Consider the following 11,302-nt stretch of genomic DNA (forward strand, 5'->3'; position numbering starts at 1 on the left):
AATATATATATATATATATATATATATATATATATATATATTAAATTACTTCACTGATTATATAAATAGTAGTGTAATAGAAGAAACCTGAGGTTTTTTTAAGTGTTAGAGGTTATTTTTTTGGTTAAAATAATATGTTGTTAGGAAGAAAACATAACGACGTACACTTTGAGATGGATATTTATGTGGAGCAACCGGTGACTAAGAATATCATTATTTAGATAATGTACAGTAAAAGGGAAGAGTCGCTCCCATTTGAAATATGACAAGAAGGTGTTTATTTTATATTATTATTATTCATACATTATGTAATGTTCCATATGAATTAATAATAATTTTTTAAAATATTAAAAAAATTTAAATATTTGGGTTTGATGGCTAAGTCTCTTGAATGCAGAGGTCAAGCCAGACCAATAGTTTTAAAGTATTCTATAAAAATATTTAAAGTATTTTAAATATAAATACTAATTAATTTTTTATTTTTTAAAAAAATATTCAAACTAACATTGAAGTATCCTATATATTTTTTTTATAATCTTTTTTCTATTTCTTAGAAAAAAATACTTAAATTATCCTTAAAGTATTTTAAACATAAATCCTAATTATTTTTTTATAAAAAAATAAATTATTTTTAAAATAACCTAGATAAAAATCCTAATAAATTTTGTTTTTATTTATTTTATTTTTTATAGACTCTTAGGTCTAACAACTATTTCAAACCTAAGAGTTTCGGGTCTAGCAGTCATTATATACCTAAGAGCATTTAGGTCTACACCCACGGTAAACCCAAGAATATTGGGTTTGACATTCATGTATTTTTTATAAAAAAATTTATTTGTTATAAAAAAATATTTAAAATACCATTGACATATCTTAAACTAAAATGCTAATTAATTTTTTTATTTTTTATAAAAAATATTTAAATCATTATTGAAATATCCTAAACATAAATATATTTTTTAAAAAATATTTAAACTACTATTGAAGTATCATAAATATAAATGCTAATTAATTTTTTATAAGTGTTTTTTATTTTTTATAAAAAATCATTTAAACCATCTTATAAGTATTCTAAACATAAATTCTAATTATTATTTTTTTATTTATAAAAATAACATTAAAAAAATCCTTGAAGTATCCTAAATAATATTTTCATAATTTTTTTATTTTTTAAAATATTTAAACTATCATTGAAGTATCTTAAATAAAAAATTTAATTAATTTTTTATAAATATTTTGTATTTCAAAAAAAACATTTAAATCATCCTAACAGTATCCTAGATAAAAATTATTATTGGCTATGTGGTATTTTCAACAATATTTCTATATCAATCTTAATATAGCCCAAAGCTAGGTGCTATCAACCTTTAGCTAATTGAAGTTCTGTATAATTTTTCGGCAAAATTTATGTTGGTTTTCAGCATCCTATTCACTTATATGTTTTATTTTAAGAAAAATAATAATTGAAAAAATAATCATGTGGTATAATTTCTCCTATCCTCATCAATATATTTTTCTTCAAATGTGCAAACGTTGAATGTACTTCTATTAGAATATGATTTTAATGCATATTACTGAGTTATTTATTTATTTATTTGTCTTGAGTTCTTAATTTGTAAAAAAAATTGAAAGCAATTAGCATAAATATTAAAAAAATCTAGATAATTTTAAATAAGGATAAAAAGGCATCCCTCCAATTTAAAAAATGTTTCAAGAATTTTAATACATTAGATATTTTAAAAAAATACACCACTCATGCATTGCTGCAAATACCTTTTTGTAATTTTCTTTTCAAAGATACGTGGAGGAAAGTCGAGGAACAAAATTAAAGTAAAAAAAATCATGAAAGACTACATACAAAGATTGCTTGCTGATATTATTAAAAAATGATATAATCCCATAAAAACAAGGTAAAAACTTAACAATAAGTAATAAAATAATATTCATATATTCTATATCATTTAATTTTAATTTTAATGAATTGAAATTTAAAAAAAAATGACCAAAGTCCCTTACAAATGGAACCTAGATGCCTAAGCTTAACATGCAAAAAGGAAGGTTAGGCAAGCGCGGGTCTGGCTCAGTAGGAAGGTTAGGCAAGCGCGGGTCTGGCTTCGTTCCCCCACCTCCCCCCTTTTAAAGGAATGGATAACACATTTGTCCACTGTTTTATTTTGTTGGAAAAAAATAAAGAAGAAGACGCATCACTTGCTAGTATGACCACCAGCCACATCATGCAACAAACCCTTTTGATCTCAAAAATACTTATTTTTAATTTTTTGTTCACCTGAAAACATCTCTAAAATATGGCTTCAATAAAGTTATCTAATAACCTTAAATCGACAATTAATCTCCCTAAAAATTAAAATAAAATAAACTAGCTTAGAAAACATTCTTGAGCTCTAATATACCCTTTTTTCAAGATGAAGGATTAAAAATATCATCATAGAACTCCTCTTTTTAAACATAATCCATTAACACCAAGAAAATCTTATTTAGTTGTCCTATTGTAAATAAAATATAAACAAAATGAAATTTTGCATCAAAATATAAAATCTTAAGAAACAGGAACCAAAATGAAAAAAAAAATTAAAGAATAAAATAATTAAAAATGCATCTAGTGTACAATGAAAAAAAAGAGGCTAGATATTTATTTTAGTTTCAAATTTGATCTCTAAATTTTCAATTATTTTAAATCAATAAAATTTAGTTTTATCTCTTTAAATCATACATTAACTTAACATCATAATTTTTTTTTATATCATGAAAATCCATATCAAGCTAACTAAAATAAATCACTAAGTCCAATTCTAAATTAATTTAATGTAAAAAGATAAAAATTTTAAAATGTTCCACTAACAAAAAAATAATAAAAAAGCAAAAAAAAAAGAAGCATTGTGCTTGTCTCCATTGGAATCCAAGACATCAATCTTTTAGTCATGTCATAAAACCTTAAAAAACAAGTACCAAAATAAAAAAATAATTAAAAACATGCTCGTGCAATGAAAAAAAAAGAGGCTGGATATTTATTTTAGTTTCAAATTTGATCCCTAAATTTTTAATTATTTTAAATTAATAAAATTTAATTTTATCTCATTAAATCATGCATCAACTTAACATCATAATTTTTTTTGATATCATGAAAATCTCATATCAATATCAAGTTAACTGAAATAAATTATTAAGTCCAATCCTAAATTAATTTAATATAGAAAGATAAAATATTTAAAAAGTTCCACTAACAAAAAAAATAATAAAAAAGCCCAAAAAAAGAAGAAAATTGTGCTTGTCTCCATTGCAATCTATAATGGATTGTGTTTTGCTTATAAATCTTATTTTCATTGGATATCAATCAGCTTTGGAGGATTTTATTTTCTTTTCTTTATATATCACCTCTTATAAATACAAGTCATAATTCATTTTGTAATCTCTTTAGCTTTTATGTTTGATAGCCGTTGTGGACGAACCACTTTATTTTCTTTTCTTTAATTATTTCGATCCAGATTCTTCTCTTAGCTAATTAAGGGTCGTTATGAGGGTTGGAGCTCTGGTGAAATTTCCTGAACGCTGGGAGAGTGAAAAGAGAGATTTCAAGAATGAACGACCTCAAAATTAAACATTAAAATTGACGACAAAAGCCTTGTGTTCAAATTCTAACTCTCAAAATAAACCAAGTTGAGAAAAGTAGCCTTGTGTTCAAATTCTAACTCTCAAAAGAAACCAAGTTGAGAAAAGACATAAGGGTGAAGAAACAATAGATGAACGGTCCTGTTCTTGTGCAAAGGAGCCATGCCTTGGATAATGACATCATTTACAGGGCTAAGCAAAGGCCATCGATTATTTTACATACAGCGGATCACAGGGAAATCTATCGTGCTGGCTTGACGTCATTTTGCAGCAAGAGCGAGCCTATTTGCTAGTTCACCTTTGCAGCTTTATCTTCACCCAGAGTCACCGCGGCGATTGTCTCATGAGAATTAGTGACTTGTAGCCAAAGCAGTCACCAACAGGCCAAGCACAAGAAAAGGTTGCGCGCTGGCCTGAGATACAAATGCCAGAGCGTGAGAACTACGAAGCATTATAATTGCTAAATGTACCATGCTATGGAAGCTAAACTAGTCATGGATTTGTTTGATGATGCCATAAATACTGAACAGTTGTTTAAAAATACCGAGTGCTATGTTCTGGTGTTCTACTTGTTGAAAAAGACAACGAGTAATAAATACTCTATTTGTCACATTGATTTCCTGCAGACTGTGATTTAATGCGACTGCTATATGATTCGAGGCCTGACATTATTTCTTGGTAAATTACGAGTAATACTTGTCCATCTTGTCCTATTTATGTGGTGCAAGACATTTACATTTAGGCAGTTCTTGAGTTAATTTCCACTTCACACCTGATGAAAATCTCAAAGAGAAGTTTCAAAGAAGAAAAATTTGTGGTACCTGATATTTAACATCGTACTTCACAGGGTCCTTCAGGAAGTATTGAAACTGCAACGCATGAATTTTTGCAAGAGAATTAGCAGTGTTCATTCTCAGTACAAACTATCATTTCTTATTTCTTTTTGAGAAATGTCGATATCATTTGGAGAAGGAAAGAGATATATTATTACTCATTGAAACGTAATGTTGAATATGTTTAGGAGGATATTATCATATATGGTCACCTAAATAAAATGCACGCGGAAAGATGAAACTTTTCAAGCAGAACTCCTAATGGGGTTTCACAACCTCTGTTGAAGGTATAAACCCCGCCACACCAAAAAAAAAAAAATCCTCGAACAAAGTTAAGATTGGCTCCAGAGAAGAACATGAACAACTAATTTAACTGCATTGGAAACAGGCTGGGGAAGGTCAGTGGGATGAGCAGATAACAGCCCACATCAAATAAAAGGCTAGTGTGGCTATTTGAGCAGAAAGAAAATATAGCAAGAATTATTCAAAATAAAGTAAAATGCAGCTTAAGGGAGCAGAAATTCAACCGAGAAGAATGAAGGTAAATGCATGACAATTAGATGCCATTTGGGGTGTCGCTGAAACCACACCCTTAATCATGAGAAAGAAAGGTGTTGACCCAAAACAGTTTGAGTAAACTATAAGCTCATTATATTTCAAGAAGCATTCTTCACCTGGAAAACAATTTGTGGGATTGTCAAACCGACTAGGGCTAAAGCATAATAGGGTTTACCATCTGCTAGCAAATAACCTGCATTTATGAAAGTGGACTGAAATCAGATATGCCTTCACAAAGATAAATTTGAAATGCATAAAAATCAACTCTGTTTCCATCAAAACCACAGAATACAGAGATTCCTAGTTTTCTAGATTCGTGATTCTGTTCTTTGAACAAAAACAACTCTTTAATAATCATTTTTTATTTCATGTGGATAAAAGAAGCGTGGAGACTTCACAGCTTTTATCCTGTTTAATCCATAGTGGTCAATCTCTTAAGTTTGAAGCAAAAATAGTTCCATTAATTATCAACAATTTTTAAGTTTTAAAGTTAGATATCGCCAGTATCATAGGTAAATGGTATCTGAAAGTATAAGCAACAGCATACCAGCTACAGATAACTGAGTTATGTCAATAGCACCAACACAAATCCATTTTGCAGTTTCAGCACCAAAAGCTACCGGTAGTGACTGCTCAAATTGCATTACCACATGAAATGTTGCAAAATAGACAGCCAATGGTGAGTAACAATTTATTTGATGAAGCAAGAGCTTCACATCACAAGCATGTATGAGAGGCTGTATTAACCTGAAGCCCAAGTGCCCGATCTCCTTCAATGCTTTTAAAGTCATTTACGATAGCAATACCTAGCTGAAGATATTGAACAAGGACTGTGAATTAGCAAAAGTTAGATACGAAATACCACTTCACATATCCTAGCACTTTAGTCAAACATACCCCAGCTATGCTGTACAGGAGTGTCAGGACAATTATGTCAGGTGTAAGGGTCCCAAACAAAGCTTGACCAGCCCACCTGTCAACAAGAGATTAAAGTCAAAGTTTTCTTCCTGTGTAGTTCATAAAACAGCCTTCTAGTTTCAATAACATTGAAAAAATTAAGTCAGGATTTTTCACGGGTGTCATTCACTATCAACTTCAAATTGGTGAGATATATAGAGAGCCACAGAACCACAAGCACATATGTCCTCTTTAACACATTAACAGGCAACATGATAACATCCAATTTATCACTCTCCACAGGTGCTTTATGATGAATAAAATTGGTAAAATCTCAAGAGAAGGGGGCTGGTTATAAATCATTTTCTATTGATTCAATTTGTAATAGCACAAACTAATCTTCTGGTCATAACTCATGGCCCAATGAATGTTTCCTGGCCTCATGTGCATCGTCTGGAAAATTTGGACAATGACAGAATACTTTACACCTTTTTCTTCATGGGTTTCAGATGTAAACTGAATGAATGTGTAAATTGAAAGGTGATTTTCAACAACACAAGGCAGTATTTGAATATGTCCGCTTCAATTTTACAAGGAACAGTACAAGGAAGATTACACACCATGGCAAACTGATATAACTTGCTCCAAGGGCAAAATTCCCAATCCATCCATTTTGTTTTAGCTACAATGATATTTGGAACCAAGTCAGCGCTTAATCACATCTTGCATCATGAATGTTTGATGGTTTGGGTTGATGACTGATATGGATAGCAGAATCTTCAATCATGGTTCACGTGAATCATGATTGAATATTCTGCTATCCTTATCAATGATAGAACAAAATAAAAGTGTACCTTCAAAGGAGGAGCGGAGTATATGTATGACAGCAAGGATCCACCCAAAGCAAGGTAAAAAACTACCGGAAAGTCATGCCCTGCCTGTTAAATAATAAGGATTCAAAAACCAGTATAATACTATGCACAGAAAAGCAGTATCAAACATTTATATTGCGTACCCACACATCCAATAAACCAGCCAGGCCAAGGCCTCCCAGAAGCAGCACCCAGATTTGCGTAATAACCTACAGAGAGTTGCAAGACAAGAATGCAGAAATGATTGCCCATTGCTTTTTTCATAAAAGTATAATTTTTTATATTGCAGACCTCATTCTCAGAAATAGCCCCTGATGGAATTGGACGATAAGGCTCATTAATTGCATCAATATCTCGGTCATAGTAATCATTAATCGTCTGAAAAGGTCAAATGTGAGAAAACCTATCAAAATTGAGTTTGGATATTTAAATTCAGTGAAGCTCCAGAAGCCTATTCCACGTGCATGAAAGGGTACCTGCGTGTAGCCAGTAAGAAGGGGGCCAGACATAAGCATGCAGACAATTGATTTCGCAACATCCTCCAAAGTCCAGTTAAAGTTTCCTGTTGAGTAAGAAAATTGTATCAGATGCGAGTGGATGCATAATTTGGTATTGTCTCAAATATAAAATGAAATATGTAAATAAGCATTTCACATTTAGAATCTACAGCTTGCCATCCACATACCCCATAGAGGCATGATACAAAGGGTGAGACCCTTAGCATGTAATTTTAGAGATACCCATAAATCTAGAATGTGTGCTGCATTGAAAGGGAGTACCTGATGCAGCAGCTCCACAAACTACTCCCCAAACCAATGGAGGCCAAGTAACAGGTTTTGTAAGTTGAAGACGAATCTTCCATTTATTCTGCAGGATAAAATTACAGATCAACTCATTCCATAATACCTTTTTCACTCTTCCCTCATGTAACATCATTTGAAGCTACAGATACAATTAGTCAATGGAAGAGAGCAAGAAATCCCTAAAGCTAGGCTTAAGCCCCAAAATCTTCCGAACAGAACTTATATTACAATCTTCCAACTGCAACAACTATACTTGGATGTCCATTGATCTACTATACATTCTCAAAGGGAACATTTATTCAACTAACTTTACATGTCCTCTACGCCAAATCTCAATTTAGATCCTCTCAGGGTCAAAATCCAGGAGATTTTTACTAAAACCTTTTAGTTAGCACATGATAACACATCATATAATCTGTTTACATATGCACATCCGATTAAAATACCAAAATAAGCACTAAAAAAATGAATATCAAAAGTTAATTTGAAGATTAGAGCCTATTTGGCAATGTGGTGGTGGTTATTTTTCAAAGTAATTTTCACTTGCAACAATATTTTTTTTATTTTTTAAAATTTGTTTTTAACAAAAACACGCTAAAACAATTTAAAAATACATAAAAAATTAATTTGAAGAAAAAAAATCTCAAATATTCACAAAAACACTATACAACCGCAAAAACAAGTCCTTAGTATCCAATCTTGCAATAAATAATTTTTTTTTTGAAAAAAGAGCATCGAGTACTAACAGTTTCTTGAGCAGCTCCTTTAATGCCAAGAAGCTGGTTAAAGCTGGAACCACCAGCACCACCACTAACCGGCGCCTGAGGTTTCACTGCAATTTTTACATGCAAACTTAATAACAATTATTCAAATTGCTCTTTTAAAAGAGAAACACTATTCACTCGCTTAAATTAAATCACAAAATCTAAAAAAAAAAAAAACACCAAAGAAAGAAAGAAAGAAAGAAAACCTTCATTTGTATCCGTATCTGCTGCTCTTATCGTAACTCTCCGCCCTGAAAAACACCATAGATTAGTTGAAAAATAAAAGGCCAGGCGGAAGTTGAATGGTCATTTTTAAAAATCTTCTGCTAAGTGACCAACTAGTAAAATTCCCTCACTTGTTAGAGGAAGAGAAAGCGGAGAGACGAGTGAGTGAGCTCGAACTCGTTTACTATTAAAATTGGATAAATTCAAGGACAAAGCAGAGTTAAGTACGGAGGCCATTTCCCAGAAGATGACAAAAGCTAGCTAGCTTTGGGAGAAGTGAAGTGGGTGCGATTAGTTTTTTGCTGATAAAGAGAATACTCTGGTTCAAGGAAAGAAGAACAGGGAGGGAGTTTGGTTACAGTGTTGTTGGTTGTAGTTCAAGTGAGTCTGTCTGTGATGTGGTGCTTTTTAATTCCTTGACTTCTGAGCTTGATCGTGACCCTATCTTGTTTCGACCAAGAATCTCGGACAGTGTTTGTGATGGTCGGCTTCCGATTTCGGAGTTTGTTTGAGAGGGTTACATGATTTTTAAAAAATATATTTTTTATTTAAAAATATATTAAAATAATATTTTTTATTTTTTTATTTTTAATATTAATATATTAAAATAACCTATAAATATAAACAATAATTTAAAACAAATAAAAAATATTTTTAAAATATGAAAATAAATGGGTCTTGTTATTAGTGTGAGAAAAAAATTCAGATTTCATTGGTTCAAATTATTTAATTTTTTATAAAAATTAAATAATTTTTTATAAAAATATTTAAAAACTCAATTGAAAATACTGATTGATTTTATATTTTTAAATATTAAATAAGTAAAATTTATTTTATGAATTTTTTAATTTATTATTTTTTTATTATCTTTATTTAATATATCTTTAGTGTACAGTAAGCTTATAATTTATAATGAGTTTTTTTATTTGTTTTGGTTTGGTTGTTTTACCAAACACAAATCAAACCAAATAAAATAAAAAATAAACATAATTGAAATTATAAAAAAAATAATTATATTTAGTTAATTTAAGTTAGTTTTGGTAGTTATTTCAAATATTAATTTTTTATTTATGTGAAGCTCATAAATTTGCGAATATTAACATGATAAAGTGGTTATATAATTATTTTTTAATTTTAATAGGTGAATAATATAAAAAGAACGACGCCAGAATTAATTCAAAACTTCCTAATCAGAAAGAAATGAAATATTAAAGCACATGAGAATGAAAAAGAGGAGCACTCTCATAATGATCTGATAGATTTTAATAGATTTTACTTTATAACTATTTTTTTAGAAAGTTATAATTTACATATTGAATTTTAATAGATTTTAAGATATAATAAAATTAACATAAAAACTTTATATATATTAAATAAAAAACAATATTCATAGCTAAACCACTCATTCTCCTTCTTTCTTTTTACCTCATCTCCTCTTCTCCCTCGCTTTTTTTTTTATCATCTTACAAGTAGAATAAAAATTTAAAAGCAAAAACCAAACACAAATCTGTCATTTTAAATAAAATGTGTGTTTGACAGTATGATTATAGTTGTTTTTTGAATAATTTTTCATGTTAAAATATATGATAATGAATTTAAAAGCAAAAACCAAACACAAATCTATCATTTTAGATAAAATGTGTGTTTGGCAGTATGGTTATAGTTGTTTTTTGAATAATTTTTTGTATTAAAATATATGGTAATGATATTTTTTATATTTTTTAAAAATTATTTTTGACTCCAACACATACAAAACATGTTAAATTTTAATAAAATAAAAAAAATTAAAATTTTTAAAAACATGATTTATACCGCATTTCCAAACGGACTGAAATCAAACAAAAATTTTCCTTTACACGCCTTCTATTTTTCTTGTATGTTAGTGTTTGGATTGATTCCTTGCATGGAACTCAACTACGAAAGATATGTTTTAATTCTTTTCTTCAATTGATATTTCAAAATATATTGGGAGTAAGTTTAGTAAATTTTAAATTATTAGAATATTGGTTTTGTTTCCTGGATTTAACAAAAGATTAACAATTATATTTTTTTTCTATTTTTTTGTTCAATCAATAAATAGACTCCCAAATATGCATAAAGAGTGGGAAGCAATTAATTTGATTTTTTAAAGATAAATATGTACTCATCACAGATTTTGTAAAGTAGTAAGAAATAAATTCTCTAAAAAGAAGGCTTTAAACAAAGAAATAAGAAAAAAGATTTGATAGGTGGAAAAAACAACAAAGATTATGCTTTAGTTTTCAAGATTTAGGACGGGGTTAGGGAGTCGTAGTTGATACATTCAATCTATGTCAACACAACTTTCTACCTCACCAAATCATCATATAAATATTAAATAAGTTTTTTTCCAAAGAACATGGAGTAATTGATTAATTTGATTCAAATAACATGTTAAAATAGCTAGCTATCTTTATATTTGAATACTAGTTAAACCTTATCAATAATTTAAATTGATTAAAACCTAAAAAATAAAGATTTATAGGTTATTATAAACTTTTCAAATTCAAATAAGATTTGCAGGTAAAATTTAATTAAAACCTAATTTTTTTTCTAGATTCTTGCATTTGTGTTTTTTATGTATTCTTTAATTATTATTAATTTACTTTGCAAAGCCTATCAGAAGCTATTGTTGAAATTTTTTTGGAAGCTACATATAATCGGTGTTAGGATTTTTTTTCAATGATCTACCCCAATAAGTTATA

The 11,302-nt window shown here is 29.1% G+C and overlaps 1 protein-coding gene across 1 annotated transcript; it reads right to left on the minus strand.

Moving 5' to 3' along the window:
- Positions 1–3,602: 3,602 nt before the first annotated feature.
- Positions 3,603–9,050, minus strand: LOC105121921 (chlorophyll synthase, chloroplastic-like). Its single transcript, XM_011020781.1, has 16 exons — positions 8,711–9,050; positions 8,561–8,605; positions 8,337–8,422; positions 7,567–7,654; positions 7,264–7,349; positions 7,079–7,165; positions 6,931–6,996; positions 6,770–6,853; positions 6,536–6,597; positions 5,916–5,991; positions 5,766–5,828; positions 5,566–5,647; positions 5,135–5,211; positions 4,449–4,496; positions 3,690–4,040; positions 3,603–3,639 (listed from the first exon to the last, which is right to left on the minus strand). Exons 1-15 carry the CDS (start codon positions 8,814–8,816, stop codon positions 3,978–3,980), a joined length of 1,119 nt encoding a protein of 372 aa, XP_011019083.1. The 5' UTR covers positions 8,817–9,050; the 3' UTR covers positions 3,603–3,639; positions 3,690–3,977.
- Positions 9,051–11,302: the final 2,252 nt, after the last annotated feature.

This window comes from Populus euphratica, unplaced genomic scaffold (assembly GCF_000495115.2).
Source record: "Populus euphratica unplaced genomic scaffold, PopEup_1.0 scaffold46.1, whole genome shotgun sequence".
Classification (NCBI taxonomy): domain Eukaryota; kingdom Viridiplantae; phylum Streptophyta; class Magnoliopsida; order Malpighiales; family Salicaceae; genus Populus; species Populus euphratica.

What these genes read in the sequence shown, in the direction of transcription:
- LOC105121921 (XM_011020781.1), bottom strand. Translation starts at nt 8,816, where the DNA reads ATGGCCTCCGTACTTAACTCTGCTTTGTCCTTGAATTTATCCAATTTT. An exon ending in AAGGAGCTGCTCAAGAAACT is followed by an intron (nt 7,655 to 8,336) that starts GTTAGTACTCGA and finishes TTTATCCTGCAG; the next exon opens with AATAAATGGAAGATTCGTCT. An exon ending in AGTTATATCAGTTTGCCATG is followed by an intron (nt 5,992 to 6,535) that starts GTGTGTAATCTT and finishes TCTTGTTGACAG; the next exon opens with GTGGGCTGGTCAAGCTTTGT.